Source organism: Festucalex cinctus, chromosome 1, assembly GCF_051991245.1.
Source record: "Festucalex cinctus isolate MCC-2025b chromosome 1, RoL_Fcin_1.0, whole genome shotgun sequence".
Lineage (NCBI taxonomy): Eukaryota > Metazoa > Chordata > Actinopteri > Syngnathiformes > Syngnathidae > Festucalex > Festucalex cinctus.
Genome location: NC_135411.1, coordinates 35,103,309 through 35,127,121, shown reverse-complemented (window position 1 = coordinate 35,127,121; position 23,813 = coordinate 35,103,309). Strand labels below are relative to the sequence as shown.

The 23,813-nt window shown below is 40.3% G+C and overlaps 2 protein-coding genes across 3 annotated transcripts; one reads left to right on the top strand and one right to left on the bottom strand.

The window, feature by feature from the left end:
• Positions 1–9,078: 9,078 nt before the first annotated feature.
• aimp2 (aminoacyl tRNA synthetase complex interacting multifunctional protein 2) lies at positions 9,079–13,239 on the top strand. 2 transcript variants are annotated; one of them, XM_077532319.1, is made up of 4 exons: positions 9,079–9,239; positions 10,265–10,483; positions 12,289–12,523; positions 12,597–13,239. In XM_077532319.1, exons 1-4 carry the CDS (start codon positions 9,231–9,233, stop codon positions 12,983–12,985), a joined length of 852 nt encoding a protein of 283 aa, XP_077388445.1. In that variant the 5' UTR covers positions 9,079–9,230; the 3' UTR covers positions 12,986–13,239. The 2 variants fall into 2 exon arrangements, with proteins under 2 accessions (XP_077388445.1, XP_077388438.1); XM_077532312.1 differs by having other exon boundaries at positions 9,079–9,353.
• A 765-nt stretch (positions 13,240–14,004) lies between these two features.
• Positions 14,005–20,650, bottom strand: zbedx (zinc finger BED-type containing X). The gene is made up of 3 exons (XM_077532302.1): positions 20,299–20,650; positions 17,196–18,536; positions 14,005–15,894 (listed from the first exon to the last, which is right to left on the bottom strand). The coding sequence occupies exons 1-3, from the start codon at positions 20,488–20,490 to the stop codon at positions 15,526–15,528; spliced, it is 1,902 nt and encodes a 633-aa protein (XP_077388428.1). The 5' UTR covers positions 20,491–20,650; the 3' UTR covers positions 14,005–15,525.
• Positions 20,651–23,813: the final 3,163 nt, after the last annotated feature.

Sequence of the window (23,813 nt, the reverse complement as noted above, 5' to 3'; positions counted from 1 at the left end):
GCTCACTTCAATCAGGTGAACTTCCTAAATGTCTGAAAGTAGCCGCCGTCAAGCCCATTCTAAAAAAGAGAACACTGGATGTCTCCCTGCTAGCAAATTATAGACCAATCGCAAACCTTCCCTTCGTAACTAAAATAGTTGAAAAAGTGGTTTTTAATCAACTCAGCAATTTTTTGAGCTTAAACGGACTTTTGGATAAATTCCAGTCAGGTTTCCGACCTCATCACAGTACAGAAACAGCTCTGATTAAAGTACTGAATGATATAAGATTGAGCAATGATGCAGGGAAGGTATCGGTGCTCGTCTTGTTGGACCTCAGTGCAGCATTTGACACGATTGATCATAATATACTGTTAGACAGGCTGGAAACTTGGGTGGGGTTAAATGGAACAGTCCTTAAATGGTTCAGGTCCTATTTGGAGGAAAGGAGTTACTTTGTGACCATTGGAAATTTTGAATCTGATCGAAAGGCCATGACATGTGGGGTCCCTCAAGGGTCAGTCCTTGGACCCCTGTTGTTCAGTCTGTATATGTTACCTTTGGGTCAAATGCTTCAGAACACCGATGTTGACTATCATAGTTATGCAGATGACACACAACTGTATTTATCTATGTCCCCAAATGACAGCAGTTCTATTAACGCATTGTGTCATTCTCTAGAGCAAGTTAACAACTGGATGAACCAAAATTTCCTTCAGCTGAACGAAAACAAAACGGAGCTCATTGTTTTCGGCAATAAAGAAAAGAGGATTGCTGTTAAAAAACAGCTTGAGTCACTGTCTTTAGAAACTAAAGACCAAGTTCGAAATCTTGGGGTACTAATAGACTCAGATCTGACCTTCAGCAATCATATTAAATTCATCACTAAAACAGCCTTTTACCAGCTGAAAAACATATCCAGACTGAAGGACTGCATGCTTCAAGCAGACCAAGAGAAGCTTATCCATGCTTTTATCTCCAGCAGACTAGATTACTGTAACGATCTTCTGACTGGACTCTCTCAAAAGAACATGAGACAATTGCAGCTCATTCAGAATGCTGCAGCTCGAGTTCTGACCAAAACAAAAAGATCAGAACATATTACTCCAGTACTTAAGGATTTACACTGGCTCCCTGTCAGCTGTAGAATCGATTTTAAAGTTCTGCTACTCGTCTATAAATCGCTAAATGGTTTGGGTCCTGAATATATCCAAGAAATGCTGATTGAGTACAAACCCAGCAGGGCTCTGAGATCTACAGACTTGGGCCAACTAGTGGAACCCAGAGTTCGAAGCAAACATGGTGAAGCTGCATTTAGCTATTATGCTGCACACAGATGGAATAGGCTGCCAACAGAAGTGAAGTCAGCCCCGAGTGTAAATGCTTTCAAATCCAGGTTAAAAACTTTGCTTTTTTCTTATACCTTTGATTAGGGACTTTTAAACAGCTTTAATTAAGTGTTTTTTTTTTTTTTTTTTTTTTTTTTTTTTTAGTAAATTTTGTAACCTATTTTTATTTATTTATTTTTTTCCTCTGAATGTTAACTACTGTTTCTTGATGCTTATGTGTTGTCTTTCATCATGTAAAGCACATTGAGTTGCCTTGTGTATGAAATGTGCTATACAAATAAACTTGCCTTGCCTTGCCTTGCCTTGCCTACTGCCCAGAGCCAGCTGAGATAGGCGCCAGCACCCTCCCGCGACCCTTGTGAGGAATAAGCGGTCAAGAAAATGGATGGATGGATGGATGGATGGATGGATGGATGGATGGATGGATGGATGGATGGATAACACTTAGGCATAAAGTGGTGTGCAATCTTGTTTTTATTCTATGATAATTGATCAAATTTTGAACCAATAGTACAGTACTGGGTCTAATCCCCAACCCAGCATTGACTCTGCCCCATTAGGATGCAGCGCTGCGGCTTAGCTATTTCACCTGATTTGGGTTACTATTGACCCAGTAGTATGACCAATGTACCAATTATACTGTATTACATGCATTTATGTACCGTATTAAGGCGCACCGCATTATAAGGCGCACCTTCAATGAATGACAGATTTGAAAACATTTTCCATGTATAAGGTGCTACAGTAGAGGCTGGGGTTACGTTATGCATCCATTAGATGGTGCTGCGCTAAAGGGAATGTCAACAAAACAGTCAGATAGGTCAGTCAAACTTTATTAATAGATTACAAACCAGCTTTCTGTCAACTCAATTCACTCCCAAAATGAATAAAGAGCTGTTTTATTATTTTCTCTGAGGTAAAGTATTAGTATTAGCTAGCGATCCAAGATGGCGGGATCTTCTGCGCATGCGTATCACCAGTCGTGCAGGATTACCGATAGCGTCTTGACAGCGAGACCTGTTGCGGCTCAATATTGATCCATATATAAGGCGCACTGGATTATAAGGCGCATGGTCAGCTTTTGAAAAAATTGAAGGCTCTTATGTGTGCCTTATAGTGCGGAAAATACAGTAAGTTCGTTCCATTTTATGTTTCACGACTGGCCTCAATCGCTCATCCAATTTTTATGCTCCAGTGTGTCACTTGCTGTGATCCAGTTTTTATCTGGACACCTCACCTCAAATATTCCTTGTGTGGAAGAGTGAGCAGGTATGAATAGGCCGCATGTGGGATGGCCTGATTATCTGCTTAGGTCATCAATTATTGATGCTCATTCCACATTGTCTCCAAAAAGAAAGAAAAAAAAGATGTCATATCAAGAAAGGTGTGCCAGGCTCATCTTACTCATGAAGGCCGTTTAAAAGTTTAATGTGCGTCCCATCTTCAAGTGCTATCAAACAAAGAGGGAAGGGATCCCCGCGTACAAGCTTGCACAACTTGCTCTTCGACAACAAACGGTAAAAGTCACAAAGTGTTACATTTACAAGGATGCCTGATTTTATGCCTTTCTGTGACTCTCCCAGTCTCTCTGTTGCAGTCTGCTGAGGACACTATAAGCTATGGTAGTCAAACCATGTATAAATCAGAAGAAAAACTGAACATTTCATGGTGTGTGCTACATGAACTAGATTAAAAACAAACATTACTCACGCCTCACATATGACAGTTTACAAACGTGTGTTGACGTTAATGCTTATATAGCCCGATGTGCTGACACTGTATGCTGAGTTTGGAAAATAAATATTTTGTAAATGTACAGTATATATTGCATTCTTAATAAAGTAAAACAGTCCTTTTTTAATTCAAGTCGACAGCTGCATGAACCACAAAATTATAACTGGACACAGAAGTTTAAGGACATTTTTTGGTTGCTGCATGTGGATTATCTCCAAGGGTTTTTATTCAGGTTACGTCAGAGACTCTCCTTTTAACTCATTCACTGCCAATGACAACTATAGACGTCAAAATCCAAGCAAACAGCCAGTGTTAATTTTGAAAAAAAAACAAAACGAAATTTAAAATTAAAATTTAAATTAAAAAAAAAATAATAATTTAGTTTTAGTTATAGTCTTCTGACTAAATTTAATTAAAGCATTAGTCATAACTCAGTCACCTGATTGTATTTTAGTTTTAATCCAATTTTAGTCAACAAAAATAAAGAGCAATTTTAGTCGGCTAAAATTGGCTTTTGGAGGCCGAGACCCAGTATGTGGTCTCAGTAAGACCAAGACCGATCACAAGAACGTCAACGCCCGTGTTGTAGGGTAACAGGAATCCGTTCTACGCACAATGGTAGCACTTAGCAATGAAATTGCTGTCATCGTTGTTATTCATAACAACAATGATTAATAACTATGAATGAAAACAATGAAAAACTAAAACTAAATTCAAATTTCTTGTCAAAATTTGCACTGGCTGTTTGCTTGGATTTTTGACGTCTGTAGTCGTCATTGGCAGTGAATGAGTTAAGATCACCTGGAAAATGTCAAACAGTAGTGCATTTTAGTTTCATGGGGAAATTTCACCCAAAAGCCCAACTTGTTGTGAGTACTGTATATTGAATCCTTTCTAGGCTTTGCAATGATGTGGTTGCCATCCTATACGTCGTGAAAGATTGAAGCGGCCGTGTGAGGGTGACTGAATGTCTTTGCGGGCTCCGCGCAGGAAGGCCATTCATAATGCACGAGACCACAGCACGGCTTGCCGCTACTACAACTCCTGACCATCTATTTGGGATGTCGAGCTCTCTCCCTCACAATTGAATATAAACCAACATTATTCAAAAAGAAAAGAATTGTACATACACAACAAAATAAAACCAGTTTGTTTGTTTGTTTTTTGTTATTGTTTTTTTTTTTTTTTTAGCTATGACAGCATTTTTCTTCTACCAGTAATCAATTTCAAAACAAGATTCTGTTTGAAAAGGGTGTAGGAACAAGTAAAACGACTTATCGAGTCCCACCCCTTATTTCTTGTCAAAATGTAGCCTACCACTTCAGTTCACCCTGAAACCCTGTTCAGGTTATAGTAAATAATTTAGATTGCAAATATAGTAACAACAAAATCAGGCAAATGACAAGCTAAAACACAAAATGTAACCAAAAATAAAGAAATCAACACCGCTGGATACAAAATGCTCATGATGATGTTGATTTTCTTGGTTTTTCTATTCTTTTTCTGTTCTGTATGTGTTTAATATTTCCGTTTTAAAGATGTATATAATTGTTTTACATGATTTCAGTTCATCACAATTGGGCGCTCCGAATTGTCCCTAGGTGTGCGTGTGTGTGTGGATGGTTGTTCGTCTCTGTGTGCCCTGCGATTGGCTGGCAACCAGTCCAGGGTGTCCCCCGCCTACTGCCCAGAGCCAGCTGAGATAGGCGCCAGCAGCCCCCGCGACCCTTGTGAGGAATAAGCGGTCAAGAAAATGGATGGATGGATGGATCAGTTCATCACTGCAGCTCTTCCATCGTGTAACTCATTTCATTGAGACACAGTAAAGCTTCACATTAGTTCTAACTGGTCGTTACAATTTCTCTGAGGTAATGTTTGCTTTCTCTCAGTTGAAAAAACCTTTAGATACTATTTAGCAACTGCTAATTTTTAACTTCATACATAACCTGGATTGTTTTATAGTCAATCAGATCCTTAAATTTTAGTGCATTAAATTTGATTAAGACTTGGTTTGTCGGTTGAATGACAGTCATGTGCATTATATGATATAATGGTTGATGACAATCACTTGGTTTTTTTTCTTTGGAGTATTTTTTCCTACCTTGAATTCCTATCATTTTGCCCCTCCTAAGTACAGTTGTATACACTGGTGCATCACTATAAATATGAATATCATAGAAAACACTATTTACTTCTGTAGTTCAATTCAAAAAGTGAAACTAGTCAAATTCAACTTTTTCATTTGAACCTTAAAAGGATTATCTTAACCAGAAACCGTGTTAAAAATGTCACAAATGGAAATTTGCAATAGAGTAAATCTGCAAAAACTGAACTGAATACTGAATACTGAAGTATACAGAGTCTTTAATACATTAAAAACCAACAATAATGAATACCTTTCTGAATGATTGTGTCAATCAAAAATGAACATCATTAACTTGGTCAACGTTTTGGATCTCAAAGCTGCACCGCTTTGTTAAAGCTGTGAGCAGGCTAAGAAGATGTAAAACGGGCTTATATTTAATTAATAGCTATTGTCGAGAGACAATCAAGTGCAGTGAAGAATTTCTCAAGTGACAAGGCACAACATGCATGCACTAGCATGGTGTCAAAACGCTTCATTTGACTACTGTTCATTTGCCATTACAAAAAAAAAAAAAAAAAGCTTCACCCATTATACTGCAACAAATTGTGTTTTAATTATTGTTCTGCCCAATTATTTGACATTCAACATTCAAATCATTCAGGAGATATTCAGAACTTTCCACAATACAAAACTAGCTGCTTTTCCCAGAATTCCAAATGTACCTAGACATATTCATTCGGTGAAGAAGAAGAAGACGAAGAAGAAGAAAAAGAAGAAGTAGAAGAAGAAGTAGAAGAAGAAGAAGAAGAAGAAGAAGTAGAAGAAGAAGAAGATGATAGTTCCCATTCCAACTTCAGCTCATTCAGAACAACACGGAAACTGTTTCTACAGTACAATAATTCTCATATTTCCAAAAATTAGACTCACAGACAAATTAAGATATAGTTACACATTTGAATTTCAAATTTTCCCTCCTCCTTCCACATGCATGGCTTCAACGATTCAAAGCATTTCCACTTCAAAATATGAATTCACATAATCCAAATCATTCAGAACAACATGATAACAATTTAAAATTCTCAATGTTCTCGATAAAATTGTAAAATGAAGAGATACAGTATTTTAAACATTTATTTCCTATTTCCACATTTCTTAACCAATTCAAACAATTTAAACTTCAAAATGTTCAGCTCATTCGGGACATCTACTAAACTCTTTTTCACATTCCCCCAAAATTTGCACACTAAATTCCTAAATTTACCACAGTAAATTTTACAAAATTATATAAATAATCAGCTTATTTGTGACATCTTGACAACTATTTATCACATTGACAAAATCCCCAAGTTTACTGTGATAAAACTCCCAATTTTATTCACAAATGCTCCTCCTTGTCCACTAAAGATTGAGCGAGGGATATTGACAAAAGTTAAAACTGTTTGACAAGCTTAAGGCTTCCTAACTAGACGAACCATGCAAGTTAGCCACCGGCAGCATGCACACCAGTGTAACTTGTTTTATTCATCATTAATTGTTCACGCGTGTCTTTGAGACAACAAACCAACAAGGCTTGTTACTCAGAATTAGAGGTGGGAATCTTGGGGCACCTCACGATTCGATTGCGATTACGATTCAGAGGCTACGATTCGATTATAAAACGATTATTGATTTCCCCCCCAGGCAGCAGAAAAAAAACAATGTATTTTTGTGCTTTTAATGTTTCGTACATTAGTTACAAAAATAGTACAAAAGTCCTCTCAGGCCTACATAAACTACTATTTCAGTATCAAGTTAACAGTTCAAAACAGTAAATAAAATACTCAAGTCCTCATTCTGTAACAACAGCTTTTAAGTATATTCAGTCTTCAACAGAATAAAACATAGCATTGAGCAAAAACATATTATTTTTATCCACTCAAAAGTGCACTGAGATATAAATGAAAGACAATGTGAACTACTACTTCAATACAAATGCCTAAAAAAAAAAAGTGCTTTCCTGCTTTTTAAGTTGTGTAAAGATGAACATGTAAACATGAAAGTTTCTCAGAGGTACAAAAAAAAAAAAAAACTCAAGTGCTTTTCTGATTTTTAACTTGTGTAAACATAAACGTGTAAACATTAATGGGATCGTTCGGCTTTTTTAACATGAATCTCGATTTGATCCTCACCTCCCGTGTGTGCGATCAGCACTGACTTATTTCTGACAGCGTTCGGTGACACGCGTTCTGGTTCGACGTTGGACGAGAAGAAAATAAAAAAGAAAATAGTCCAGCAAGCTGGCTGGGGTCTCGGAAATAAAGCGTTTTTCTTCTAAAACCTTTTTGTTTTCAAAAGTGTGATACATTTCCACCACAATACTCTTTTCTGAATAAAGTCAGACGCCATTACCGCCAGCCACTACTTTTCTGTTCGTTCGTTCGTATCACTGCGCGGCGCCCTGTAGAACGCTAACCGACGCACTGCAGCCAGCTAGCTGATACTTCCGCCTCAAGTTGTTTGCCTTTTCGGAGCAGGTCTGATGTCATGAAGAGGTGGGTTGGTCAGCTCAGCCATGCTTGTTGTTGTTTTGAATCTCGAGGCGTGAGTTGTGGATGTGTACTCTCGGTCCGTCCAAAAAGCGTCCCGAAGACCGCACGCGCTACTGCGTTTCAGTTCCGCGTACTTTTCGCTCGTTTCGCTTCCCTTGGCATATTTATATAATCGGAATTTGGACGTTTGTGAATCGTTCTCGATTGTTCCACGGCCGAATCGTGAATAATCTAAGAATCGGAAATTTTGCACACCTCTACTCAGAATCAACATGACACACCACATCAGTGTCTTAAGCACTCAAGCCTTTACAAGGCCTGGGTCACCTTAACAAGGCCCACGTCGCCTCAATCGTCCACCTTTGTGACCTGGCGGGCGGGCCTTCAAAAAGTCTGCTTCCCTTGGTACTGCATCATTTAAAGCTCCTGCTCGTCACTGTCAGGTTTCAGCAGTCCTCGAGTTTCACGTGCGAGCATTATGTGCCAGGGAGTGGATGTAGCTCAGGTGTAAAGCAGTGACGGGAGGCCACCACAAGGGGCCACGTCATTGTAGACGAACGACTCGGCCAAGTGGAGGCCTCTAGAATTGCTTCCCGGTGCAGGATTGTGTTGCCTTCTCTGATCAGGTCAAAAGACCACTTGTGATTGAAACGTTAGCCTCGTCGAGACTTGCAAGACATCACTCACTGGTCAGGGCTAGCAAGGCGAGAACTGCTGACCTAACCACAATTAGAAGCACCTGATCTACATTTACGACTTGATGTATATTTGTTGCTTGAAATTGGATTAATTTATCCCCAATAGTTTGTTTCCATTTGGTAGCATTTCTCTTGGCTGCACTCCTTCCAGTAGCCTACATGGATGTGGAGGAGGGATTTTTTTGCCCAGATTTCAGCCATCATGTGTTGCCATATCAATCTAATCTGCCCAATGCCCACAGCCTTTACATATCTATCTATCTATCTATCTATCTATCTATCTATCTATCTATCTATCTATCTATCTATCTATCTATCTATCTATCTATCTATCTATCTATCCATCCATCCATCCATCCATCCAATTCACCGTCCGTCTGTCGGTGTGAGCACTTTTGTCACCTCTGGAAATTTATCATCTCGTATCAGTCAAACTTTAGCTTTTGACTTGGGACTTCAAACAGATGATCTCGTGAATCAGACATAATGTTCTAGCGCCCTCTGACGTATATAGAACACATGACCAAATCAAATTTCTAATATGGTACAATCATTTTCGAATGACATCACTGTAAATTAAAATGAATAAAAACATATATTTAAACGCTTACTATATTCCAACTATTTAATACAAAAAAAATAAAGTAACTAAAATAAATATAAATAACCAATTTTGTCGCTGACGGGATGTGACGTCAGTTGCTCTTTTCGGTCTCTTCCGGTGTGTGAGCTGTTTCCTGCTGGCTGTCAACCTCACGCCGCTTCCATTTCAGACCTGCATCCCGGATTGATTCTTTTTTTAATTTTTTTTATTGTTTGTTTATTTTTGCCGTGCGAAACACTTGTGCCCTCCAGCATGTACCAGGTAAAGCCGATGTGTGAGGGTGACATCAAGGTTGATTTGCCCACCTGCATGTACAAGCTTGCAAATATCCACGCGCGTTCGGAGAACAGCTGCAACTACGAGCACGCGCTTCAGGTAAACGACAAGGCATTTATTATCAACGAGATTATTTCACGTTCGCTTTGCTTTTATATACGTCGCCACGTATGTTATATTTACGTCGTAAATTTATAGCCTGTCCTGCCAGTTACTTGTGGTATGAATGAGCTAGCTAGCCCATTGGAACTAAGATAGCCTTCGGGCTGCTGATGCAACTCACGTTAACATTTGCCGTCGCCTTCAAAATGGTTATAGCGCGTAATATATTAATGAGAAGCAACTTAGCAAGCACCTCGTTAAAGGTTCTTTTGCAGCCGCCTTTATTCAACAAAAAAAGATGTTAACACTAACGTCTCGACTTTAAACACTTAATTTTAAAGTTTTAATTCATTCTGTGACCATTGTAATCAATTGAAATTACATTAATCGTTTCAGACAGCCCCAAAACATTACATTTAAATAATAAAAATAGCATTTTATTGAATGAAAACATAATATTAGAGAATGTAAAGAAATAAACTGGTTATTATACTGTTGCATTAGTAGTGACGTATTGGATGGTTGCCTTTAAGGGGCGTGGCTTATGGAGTGACTCGGAGCTGAAGTCGTTGGCGTCTGAGCTTTGAAAAAAGTGCCATATAATTTTGATTTGTCATTTGTAATGGTCAGTGGCATGATGATTGAGTGGGTAGTTAGTGATCACAGTTCTGAGATTCGGGGGTTTGAATCTCAGTGTTCCTTTGTGGCGTTTGCATGTTCTCTTCGTGCTTGCGTTGCTTTTGTCAGTGTGCTCCTGCTTCCTCCCACCTTCCTAAAACATTCTTCTTAAATGTGTGTGTTATTTGATGATTTGTCTCTGTATGTGTTCTGTGATTGGATGGTGACCTGTCCTGGGTGTACCTCGCCTCTTTTAAATTTAGGTTGTGGGAATTATTTTCTGTATGCAGAATGGCGAGGTGGACCCGGCTGTTAGAGCCCTGGAGGCCCGTCAGGACGAGATCATGCGCAAACTGTACGAGCTGAAGGCGGCCGTGGAGGGCCTGGCCAAGACAGTGACCACGCCAGACGCTGACATGGATCTGACAGTCAGCGGAAGTCTCTCATCCCAGAGCTCCAGCTCTGCTGCCTTCCAGGGCGCGGCCGACCTCGACAAGCTACTGGGAAAGGTAGGACGTTTGAAATGAGATATCTTGTGAAACCAACAACTAGGTATATCCAAAAATCACGATACGATAATTATCACGATATTGTGTTGAGGTTGGCAATACGAAAAATGGTCACAAATTAACAATATTGGAAAAAAATGAGCTCGTACTAAAAACAAAACGCAATATTTTGCTTTTGTACATTCCAGCAATGCATATAAACAACCTAAAATCTCTAATAAGACTTACTATTACGAATGCAATTACTAATACTAATTACTAATGCAAGCACACATTGAGTTCCTCCACACATTGGCTTGGTTCACAAGCGTATTACGTGCTCCTTCATCTGACCAATAGCGTGGATTTTAAACATAGAAGGGCCAAAACATGGCTTGTGAAAATTAAAGTGCACTAAAAAATATCCACCAGAGGGTGCTAGATCTGCAGAAATTGAATCAGATGTGCTGCTTTTAATATTGTGACATGACCACGGCAATATATTGTGACAGTTTTAATATCGCAATATCACAATACAGTGTTCTCTCGTTTATCGCGGGTTCATCTTTCGCGGCCTCGCTGTTTCGCGGATTTTTTACAGTGCTTTATTTTTTTTACAGCGTGCTTTTTGGTTTGTTTATTTTTTGGTCTTTGCATGGCCGTATCTCCCTACGTCTGTCTGGGGACTTCCGCGGATTCGTCTACATGAGCCCTTTCGAACGGCGTCTGTCCCGTTGCTCCTAGGGCTGGGTTCAAAATATCGATATATCGATATTGTAACGATACACCTTTTCATATCCCAATATCGATACATAAAACCATGTATCGATATATCGACCCCGCCCCCAAAACACACACACACCCACACGACACATCCAACATACACAAACAAATGCTTCCGAGCCTGTGTCACTTACACGGAGGAAGCCAGTATCGACACCCCCCCCTCCCCCCCCAACCACAACTGTAACATTCACAACAATGTGAATGTCGTGAGTGTCCGTGTTTTTTGTCACTTTTTTTTACACAGCCTGTACTGCGGTTGTAATTGATTTAAATAATTATTTTTTGTTTTCATAAGGCCATGTTAAATAAAACCGAGTATTAATGTAACTGCAATTGATTCAATTCTTAATGTAAATATTGATATTTTTACTATTGCGTTAAATTACAGCAAGACGTTTCTACTCTTTGCAGCACTGGTACTTTTGACTAGTGCTGCATGAATTCCTCAAATGAATCGAAAATCGTTGTGTATCGTGAATCGAATCGAATTGGCACCTTGTGAATCGAATCGATCCTGGAAATCTGAATCGATACCCAGCCCGAGTCGCTCCACAGCATTGCATTCCGAAGATAGAACATATATACTGTGGTATAAGTAAATTAAAAAACAAAAAAAAAACATACTTTTCATGGAAAAAAAGACTAAATGAAAAAAACAAGTGATGAATGAAAAAGCATTCATAATTAACTAAAAATCAGACTAAAATGAAAAGCATATATAATAAATACAAACATTTATTGTGCTGTATAAGTAAATACAAAATAAATAAACATACTATTAATGGAAAAAATAATATAAATGAAAAAAGAACATATTTGATGAATAAAAAAGCATTCATAATAAAGTAAAAGTCATACCAAAAACATAATTATTGGGAATAAAATAAATAAATAAAAAATTATGCGGATTTCCATTATTGCGGATAGTTTTTGGAACGTAGCACCTGTGATAAACGAGGCAACGCTGTATTGCCGTTATCGTTCCATCCCCACCAATAACCCTGCAATAAACGTGTATTAATGTCACCTCCGCCCTCAAGGACCTCGGCGCTCTCCGTGACGTCGTCATCAACGCCAACCCGGCGCAGCCGCCCCTCACCCTCCTGGTTCTCCACAAGCTGCTGTGCCAGCGTTATCGGGTGCTCTCCACCGTCCATGTCCACTCGTCAGTCAGCGGCGTGCCACCTCAGCTCCTCTCCTGCCTCGGCCCGCGCCATCCCGACAGCTACGCCCGACATCTCTTCCAGCTTGGCTTCACCCTCATATGGAAAGACGGTAAGGCGCCCTTCAAACGTGTGAACTCATTTGAGCCAAAGTGTGTAACCGTCTTTTTTTTTTGCCTCCGCAGTCCCCAAACTGCAGATGAAGTTTAGCGTTCAGAACATGTGCACCATCGAAGGCGAGGCCAACGTAGCACGCTTCCTCTTCAAGCTTCTTGCGCCGTACCCGTCGGACGCCGCGTCGGCCACCCTGGTGGACGGCTGGGTGGACACGGCCTTCTTCCAGCTGGCCGAGGGCGGCGCCAAAGAGCGGGCCGCCGTCCTGCGCGCTCTCAACTCGGCCCTGGGCCGCGGGCCCTGGCTGGCCGGGCGCGACGTCTCCCTGGCCGACGTGGCGTGCTACTGCTGCTTGCTGCTCGCCAGCCCCGCCTCCTCGGTCCCCGCCAACGTCCAGCGTTGGCTGCAGTCCTGCGAGAACCTGGGCCACTTCGGCCCCGCCAAGGTACTCCTACAGTGAGCCCGGCCTCTGGCGAGGAGGGCAAAGTGAGAGGAAAAAATGGGCCAGCCATGTCAGGAACACCTTCTCATGCTTACCTCTTGAATAAAATCACTCTCCTGACACTGAGGCACACGTTGGTCTCTTTCTGCCATGCTGCTTTTGTATAACAAGATTCTAAAAGGGAGGAAGCATGAGAGGACTGTGAGGACAAGGATGTGCGAACACCTTTTACCCACTTTGTGCCTACGAAATAAATGCCACTTGTAAAAATGTTTGTGTGGTCATGAGGTATTCCTTGTTCTCAAAGGTCTTGACAGGCATTGACACACCGATTCATTGGCGCCGATATTTGGCATTTTGACTCATATTGGCCTGATTGGAACAGATGTGTTCATTTTGATCCAGATTCTTGTACTTGCCACATTTATTTTTCCCTGATGTTTTGGATAAAATATTGGTACAGTATTTCAAGTAGGCTATCCAATGGTACGACGTAATCAGAATGGCGGCCTGTGCATTTTGGTACCTGGATCTCAAATGGGGAATTATGCCATCTTTTAATTTCACAATTATGGAAACAATACTCTAGTGTAGATACTTAAGAGCTTTGACGATACTCAGCTGGCATGGTAGCCTAGGTACTACAATGCAATGTAGCATAATGTACATAATCCAAATGTAGCAACAGCATCTTTGGTAAACCAGCTGTGCTAATGTGCGAGTATATAACGTATGCGTTAATGCTGAAACTGGAAGAGATTTCCTACTCTTCTTGAGGCTTTCAGATGTCACATTGTGAAATACTGTACACTCTTGGCTGTTGCTATCTATGTGACTACAAGAAAGATGAATGCCCTTGACAGGCGTTGAACACAAAAGGCAGGCAGCGGACTTGGGAGCAAAGAGAATCCTGGCCTTTGTTTTCTCACCAAACATTAAAAATGTTACTATCTGCTGATGTAGTCATCGCATGTTAATGCAACATCTTTGTTGTCAAGTCAAGGCTCCAATGACGAAAGAGAGGACACTCAATGCTGTGTTGTCTGTTATACTGTATTTTATAAAACATACATACATGACATCCTCATTCAACATCCATCCATCCATTTTCATAACCCCCACAAGGGTCGTGGGGGTGCTGGAGCCTATCCCAGCCTGCCTGCCCTTCAGGCAGTAGGTGGGGTACACCCTGAACTGGTTGCCAGGCAATTCCTCAGCCATGTGGTGGGGGTGGGGTGGGTGGGGGGCAAATGTCACAACAGGTAACGGCCTGGCGAAATCCTAAACTCACTGTTGTGTTTTCAACATTGTCTTGATTGTCAATTGAATATTTACATATAAATGATGGTGATTAGAAAAGACTTGAATCATACTTTACATTAATCAGGGTAACCCTATTTCCTCAGATAGTGCTCACTTTTCGTCAACGCCATTAGGGAGTCGACTCGTGCCATGTGTCCCCCTCTGTGGTCTGAAAGATGTGGAGATGACAACTTCTGACACTTGACATGATCACTCCATCATGTTGGGTCCTTTGTCAGAGGAGCTACACGACTGACACGGCTCCTCGATTCTTGCCGTTTTGCCGCATTTTCCTCAGTATAGCTCAGATGTTTTGTTTTAAACTGCAGTTTCACATGCCAAATAGGTTTTTCCTAAGATTTTTTTTAAAAAATCCAAACATTTAATGAGATTGCTATATTTTTGGGGTGTAAAAAAAAAATCGATTCGGCAATATATCGCGATACTACAGCACGCAATTCTCGAATCGATTGAATAGGCAGCCAAATCAATTTTTTAACATCCATTTTTGATGGAAAAATATTCAACAAAATGTCTAACTTTCATACCTTAATCATGGAAGAATGTTACATTAATGGAGCATTAAGCCATAATATTTTATTTCAATGCTGTTTTAACATGAAAAAGGTTCCAACCTTTTTGTTAAATACAGTGGCTCACAGTTATAAAACTGAAGTTTCAGATCAATAAATTTGCAAATTCATATCGGGATTAATCGAATCGAATCGTGACCTATGAATCGTGATACGGATCGAATCGTCAGGTACGAGGCAATTCACACCCCTACTATATTTGATTTCCTACTGTTTTTAATCACATTGTATTCATGACTGCAGGACTGAAAGTAGATTGATCAATTAACATACAACTAATTGATTATCAAATTGATAAACTTTTGTGATAAACAATTGTTAAGAGGCCTTGTTTAATTTAAAACAATCAAAATCCTCCAATAGCAGCCTCTCAACAGTTAATATTTGATTTCTTTAGTCCTCCATGAAAGCAGACTGTTTGTGTTGAATAAAAATAAGACACTTTAGAAAACAATGATCAACAGTTTTTCTCATTTCCCGAAATGTTCCCAATTAAACCATGAACGTAATCCATAACTGACGTTAGTAGCAGCCCTAGTTTCAATATTCCGCAAATGTGTTGTAACTCATTACGGCTTATCTCCCAACTAAACAAGCACTACATGAGGAAGTACGGTATGTGATGATGAGTGTTGGTTTTGAACACGTTCAAGGCAAACACATTCAGCTGTTGAGCACAGAACACACGTTGATGTTGTATCTCAGCATCTGAATGCGTTCAAAGTAGTCGTCGGTCAGAAAGTTTCTTTGCGAGGTGGCCAGGTTGCCTTTCTGGCTGAAGAGCCTCTGGATGGGCGCGGTGGACGGCAAGGTGGTGTTGTACTTGAGGAACAGCTGCTTCACCCTGGGGAAGTCCTGCAAGCACTCCAGGCTCTTGCCGGTTCCTTCCACGTACTTGCGGATCTCCTCCGTGACGCCGCGCTCCTGAATGTGAGCCGTGGGCTTGGCCGAGCCGTAGCTGAAGAAGTCGTCTTCGGATTTGATGGTGATGTTTTGGGTGGTGGTGATCTCGGTCACGTCGCAGAGGTCCACCTGGGAGTAGTGGTAATTTGATCAGACATTTTTAAATTAAGTCTCTGTTTTAGTTCAATTTCAGTCACGCTTGTTAGTGTTTAACATAGTTAGTCAACCTCATCCTGTTTTTATTTAGTTGACTATAAATATAGCATTTTAGTCCAGGAAAGAAATTTTATTCATCTAGTTTTAGTCTAGTTTTAATCAGGACAATCATTTTACCCCTGTATTTTTTTTTTTTTTGTCAGCAGATAATGTTGAACATTTCAGATCTAAAACTATTTCACATAAAATTTTCTCCCATCTTTTTGATGAAAAACAACTTGACACACAATTACAGTAGATCAACAAGTGTCTACTATGGCTCCATGCTATGAGCTAGTAAATTAGCCAGCATTAGTTAGCGGTCGGATAATTATAGCCGTTGGATAACGTATATGTATATATGTATAACATTTTTATCAGTGTTTTTTTTTTTTTTTTTTTTTTTTTTACCGTTAACCGTGAATCCACCTCCTGCCTGTCCCATGTGTATGTGCATGTTGCACTCACAAGCTGCAGATTTGAGGGTGTGTGTCACATGACAGTAGTGGGCTTTCCATCCACCTATTTTTAGTCGAATCCTCAAGAATTGCGAAAAAGAAACTGAAGGGAAATATCAAAAATTCGCCCAAAATTTCACAAAAAAAGGTTTTTACGCTTGGAGGGGGTGGATTTTGAAACGTATCAAAAAAGGAAAATGCGCAACAGACTACAAGATCGGATACATCACACGTACGTTTGTAGTCACAAAAAATGGCGGATGATAAAGTAAGATATGTTTGGGGAGATGAAGAAAGACACTTCTTTATAGAATTAAAAAAATAATAATCCTGAATGCAATGTTAGATTAGTAATCTGTCCATTTTGTGTCTTGTGGCAGAGACGTACTTATATGACGTCATCTCAAGGCGCAGTCTCCTCTCACTATTCGCAAACGAACAACGGATGGAAATGGGCATAAGTCGCATGTCCGTTCACACATTTTCACAAAATTCACTAAAAAAAAAATTCAAAACATTGGAATGGAAACCTGACTTGTGTCACTGACAGATTAGCAGAGAGAAGATTTTACAAAATCATATTTTCAGTCCTATTTTTATTAAGTGAAGTACATTTTCGTGTTGTTTTCATTAGTCGACAAAAATGCATAGCCTACTCATTTAGTCCCAGTTATTTTTTTATTGCGGGTTTTATTCCAGTCTATCTTCAGTCTGGTGACAAATGTGTTTTGATGCAAATGATTTTGGTTTAATTTTCGTTGACGTAATTAACACTACCTGGGAGGCCTCGGTGGCCAGCAGGGAGCACATCTCATCACGTTCGGAGGCGGCCAGCCACCACAGGCGGAACTGGGGAGTGGTGGCCGTGGCGAACTTGGCCTCGTCGCTGGTAAACAGCTCGCGGAAGCGCACTTCGATGGCGCTCACCATGGCGACGATGACGTCGCCGAAATACTTGGCGGAATCCTTGTGCTCGTTCAGCTTGTTCTTGAGACTGAGGACGGTCGGGATGACCAGGCCCAGGTAGCATTTCTGCTCGGCTTGGAAAAGCTCCAGCGCGAAAGCCAGCGGGTGGAACACGGTGACGTATTCCTTGAGGAAGTCCATCTCCTCGGGCTGCAGGCGGCCGACGTCCAGGCGGGCCGACAGCTCCGTCAGCTCCCGTTCCGTGAGCGAGACGATCTTCTGCAGGGCGCAGTACTCCACGTTCCAGCGTATGACGGCCGGCACGAACAAGGCCATCTTCTTGATCTCCTCCGCCGCTTCCATGCCAACCTGGAGGTGGTGGCATTTGGTCCAAATGGAGTAGACCTTGGACATTGTGCTGTAATACAACTGGCACATGGGTCCCTGCGACACGGCTCGCCAAAAGTCCTCCGTGACTATCTGCTCTAAGGTGTGCGAGGCGCAGCGTTGGATGGTGGGCAGGAACAGGAGCATGTCCTGCTCCGGCTCGCCCTCCAGCACGGCGCAGACGTTTTCAAAAACGCCAACGTCGTCGCTGCAATCCGTGCCGTCCAGCGCAAACTCTTTGAACACGTTGACAAAGGGGCTGGCGTTGTCGGTGACGGTGGTTTGAACTTTGCTTTCGATGCCGTACGCCACGTGGATGTCGTGTATCCTGGCGGCCACCGAGTCGTACTTGAGCCGGCCTTGCATCCTGGCGAAGCCCAGAGCCGCCGACTTGCGCTCCAGCGAGTTGCCGTCGATCCAGTGGCACGTCATGCCGAAGAAGGTGCCGCCGCCGACGGTCCACAAGTCGGCCGTGGTGCACACGTACTGGACGCCGGCGAGCTTGGAGATCAGCTCCTCGCGCATCCTGGAGAAACTGACATCCACCTTGGAGAATAAGGTCACCCTGTCCATGGGGTGGAGACCCTCGGTCAGGCGCACGATCAGTTTCTTGAAGCCGGGCTGCTCCAGCACATGAAAGGGCTGACAGTCCTCCACGATGTAGTTGAAAATGAGGTCGTCGATCTTTTCCTGGGTCACGCATTTGGAGAGGATCTCCGCTTTGATCTTTTTGAGTTGACCGTGGCTACTTTCCTCGCCGTTGTAGTCCTCCTTCTTCCTACCTCGCTTTGGATCGGGCCTGGCGTCGCATCCTACATGTGCTCTCTGAAAGACAGCACGTTTTAGAGATTGGGAGATGTTCCTTCAAGTCGATGTTGATATGATTCACAATACAAAAGAACACCACCACCAGGCAGGATTGGACATTTGGTACCTGTGTGGTTGTTTATTTAAGCGGCCATTGTGGAGCATCTTTGAGTTTCCAGAAAAGTTCTATATAAATCTGTTGATTGTTATTCATTTAATTGTCTTTTCTATATAAAAGTGTTTTATAAACAAATAAAACAAAGAAAAGATAAGAGAACACATTCATCCATGCAATTTTAAGGGAAAACTAGACTACGTGCAATATCTGTCGAAATTGCGTGGGAATGCTGGAAGCTGAATGCTAATAGCTGAATGCTAATAGCTGAATGCTTATGAAGTAAATTGAAAGATACATTCATTCAATGAAAATTACAAAGTCCTGTATTTATTGTAGTTGAAAGATAAATGAATAAAAATAACCCTTGGACCCAGGAGGAGCAAATTTTTGAAGCAAGTTGAAATTTATATGGAAAAGTGTTATCTGAAAGTACCCCCCATTTCAATGGAAAAGTGGAATTAATGATATATATCCAATGCAAAAATGCAACAACTAAAATTCCTTCAATAGCGCCACCTTGGCATAAAACACCCTCCATTCATTTAGATGGAAAAGTGGAACTAATGATATCCAATGGCAAAATGCAAATAAATAAATTCACTCAATAGCACCACATAGGCATGCAGTACCATCCATTCATTTAGACGGAAAAGTGGAAATAATGATATCCAATGGAAAAATGAAAAAAAAAAATACAAAAATCACTCAATAGCGCCACCTAGCCATGCAGTATCCTCATTTCATTTAGATGGAATTCAAACCTGTGACCTCCTCGCTATACTGGACAAAGCACTTCAGCAAGTGTGCCACTGAGCAGTATCAGAGAGCTGGTAATGATAAGCAGTTGTATGTACAAGTACGCATGTGTATGTGTGTATGTACGTATCTATCTATGTATGTATGTATGAATGAATGTATGTATGGAAGTGGGCGTGGAAAGTGGGACTTGTGATATGTAACAGTAAATTGTGCCAATACTGCACATAATGTGGAATCAGATGATATAATTCCTAAAATGGCGTGAATTTTTGAAGCAAGTTGAAATTTGAATGGTGTAAATCAAAATAATAAGGAAGAATAAATAATCCCAATAACATGTGGGAATGCTTAATAACCAACATTGGAATGTAAAGTTTTGTCCATATTGTACAGTGCTAATTGGCTTTAACAAGTTTTATTTTGTGACCAACCAATCAGATGTTGGAAAACTGCAATTCACTGGCTCTGTGGCCGAATTAGAAATCTGATTGGTGAAAGAAAACAGTTCCATTTGAAAGTCATGTGATGGTGGCCAGCACTGCTGCTGATTGTGAAGGCTATTGGAATATTCCATTTACAAGTTATCACTTATAGACTGAAATCTGATTGGATAAGAACATCTAACATGAACACTCAAGTACTGGAAACAGCCATGCAAGAGATACGCTACGGAAGAAAATTGAATATATTAAAAATAATTTAATAGAACAATTACACTGTAAATGCAGGTGAGCGCTTCCGGAAAGTGTTGAGGCCAGTCGAGAAGGCCTTGTTGATCCTGACCGCCCACTTTAGCATGCAACCACACTGTCATGATGATTAAATGGACAGTGTTTATTTCCAAAAAAACTGCCAATGAGTGAAAGCAACGTTTTTTAACTTCATGACGGACACGCAACTTACGTCCAAGTGCTTCTTTAGGTTTGACGTAGACGTCTTGGACGTGGACAGCAGGTTTACCCTCGGCAGGCACAGATTACATTGCACGATGATATTTTTTCCTTGATCTGCCTTGTACGAGAAATGGTGGCGATAACGCCAAGAATGTATGGCCGATTTGGTCTCGCCACAGCCTGCATTGTACTCCAGGTCCATTTGGGAAACCGCGTGTGAGCGCCAAAACCACTTAAAATACAATATACGAGTCGTAATCCGATTTAGTAATCGTGATTACACGTAAAAGTAACGACGGGCGGCGGAGAAATCCTCATGGAGGAAAAAAAGGGGGCAGGTCTTTGTTTAGACGGAACCAGGCAGGAGTGGACAACAACATACGTTCGGCCAATGGCAGCTCGGTTAGGCGACGCGCGTGCGCAGTGACGGGGTTCACGAGATGAGAGCCAACAAATCAACTGTAATACGCATGCGCAGTCATTTTGCCTGTTTCCCCATTCACAACAGCGAGCTACCGCCACCTTTTGAAAAATCATAGGTAATGCAACTTTATTCAACATTTTGACTTCATTGTGGGAATGCTGAAAGCAGTCCCACATGATATTATTCGGTAATTTAGTCAAACACAAAAATCACAATAACATATGCGGGAATGCTGAAGCATTCTCACATATGTTATTGTAATTTTTATTCTTCCCATTTTATTGCCGCGTAACAACTTCCACATAATACTTCCAATTTACACTGTTCAAATTTCAACTCGCTTCACAAATTGATGCCTCCCGGGGTATATATCGTCTGATTCCACATTACTTACAGTATTTGCACAATTTAACTTGTAATACCAACTTTTCCCCATTCATTTGTACAGTTTTTCTTCCAATTGCTAAAACACAAAAATGACTTGCATAGCACAATTATTTAAACTGGCACACAGAGAGCTAGACCTCTTCTCAAGTCTCCAAACCTCTAAACACATTTTCTGCTTTACACACATTTTCCAATTCAAAATGACACTTTTTAAATGCACTGATCACGATTCACCTGCATAAGACACCACAATCTGACATAAGGTCACATGTTTGCCATTGCAACAAACTGCCATTCAAAATCACAATACATGAGCTAATTGGCTAATATATGTTCCGCCTGGCCAAACACCTCAATGCACCTCAATGATTAATTGTTAGTACCTCAATCAGAAAGTATAAGCAATGAACTATAAAAAGACCACAGATGAACATTTTTTCTCTCTTTTTTTTTTTTTTTTTTTACAACAATGCTTCCATTGTTGTAGTTATAGAGGAAGAGAGGCTGAGAATGAGTTGGGGGTGGGGGTGGGCGGGGGGTGGGGGGGGGGTGTAGCTGGTAGAGGATTTCATGGCCAAGACAGCAACTTTCAAATGAAATCAAAGCAACCTTAGTTGATCATGTCATTAACCAAACCATGGGCTGACAATGCAATGCGAGAGGTTGCCTAATTTTTGCTTATGGATGGATGGATGGATGGATGGATGGATGGATGGATGGATGGATGGATAGATAGATAGATAGATAGATAGATAGATAGATAGATAGATAGATAGATAGATAGATAGATAGATAGATAGATAGATAGATAGAGAAATTTTTTCCTGCAATTTTCTTTCTCAGTTTACTGTTTTTTGAACATATATTTGTTCACTTCAATGTCAACATATCTTCTGTGCATATGTTGTACTGACTTGTGAAAAATAAAACAAGTTTTAAGTTTTAAATTGTTAAAAAGTTTGAACGTGTGTATATTCAAATATGTCCGTGCATGTGAACAATCTGAAGAATTTTCTACAGTTTGAACTATTTTAGTATTACAGCAAAGCATATTAAAGATGGCAGTGCTGTGCATTATGCCCAACAGTGTGTAGTTGATGAGACATAAATCTGGTGACATGAATGATGTGTGTGCCACTTGGTACAAAAGTTTGATTTTGGCAAAGCTATAAGTAGTTTTGGTTGCAGTGCTTCATTTTGGAGGATATGAGAGGGGTTTTGCAAATCGGGTGTGTGTTTTTGTGAATTGTGTTATCATTTTGATAAAACGAGCCTAGTTTGCAAAATTGTGTTTTAGCAATTGGAAAAAAAACTGTACAATGCTTTATAAACAAGGTTGAGTTGAGTTGAATTGAGTTGAGAGTTGAGTTCGTATAACCAAAATCAGTCAAGATAGAAAAAAAAAAAAAGTTTTGTAGTTAGTTCGTGCTTAAGCAATCGTAAAAAACTGTAATAACTAAAGCATGACCATAGACTTTTAATCCAAAAAGGACCACTTTCATCATTGATCTCAAGTGTTTATTTGGATTATTGCGAAAACATAGTCATGTCTTCACTTAAATAGATTTCATATTTTAAAAAAACAAAACAACTTTATTAAAGGTAATTTTAGCCAATGTGTGAGCACACCCGCGACAATGAATAAATGTTTCATTAAACGTTTTCCAAGTTTGATTTTGTAATCTCGCCATTCACCACCAGATGGCAGACACGGTGCACTAACTGCGTGCGACTGTGTGGGTCTTCTACTACAACAGGGGTGTCAAAATCATGTTAGCTCAGGGGCCGCATGGAGGAAAATATATTACCAAGTAAGCTGCAAATAACGGTATATAACTTAAAAACGATTGCCGTCAATTATACGATTTTCGTTATTTGTGTGCCAGTCCTAAATTACGGAGCTCAACTGTAATCATATTGTTCCAAAAAATAATACAAATGCAAATGGAACGCGGCAACACTGAGTCCTGGATGTGTTAAATCGACCTGTTTTGCATATATATATTGTTCCCAGAATGCATAGCGTGGCGCAGTTATTGACGTTATAAGAACGCAAATCCTTGTCATATCTATTTGTATTACCAGTAATTGAATTTGTGTCGTATTTAACAGGTTTGTCGGTCTATGACTGAAAAAAAAATAATAATAATGATAACAATTAAACAAACCGTAACTTTTAAGTTGTGTGTAAAATAATGACATCCAGGACGATTCCCCCGTACAATTTGCATTGCTCATCTGTGGACTGCTTGTGAAGTTACAAATTTTATATATTTTGATTGTGGCAGACTGATTAATTAGTCCGACATTGATTAATTTTTTTTTTTAAACATCAAAAAATCATCTCGCGGGCCGGATTAACCCCTTTGCAGGCCTTATGTTTGACACCCCTGTACTACAACGTTATGTACATGAGGATCACGGAGGACAAAACCTGCCAAAAATAAAAAAAAACAAAAACATTTATGAAACTAAAAAATATAATAAAAACCATATTAAAAAAATTACAAACGGCTTAGAGCTCTGACTGAATGTTTTTTGTATTAAACATGATACATTATAATATTATGGAGTGCTAATTTTCATCATTAGTTACAATATATTTTTTTTGTTCTTTTTCTAAAAGAAGCAGTTTTCGATCCCCATCCCTAACTATCACTATGCAAGTGAATAAAATAGAGAAACTATTTTATGTGCAGTTTCTCCCCTGTTGA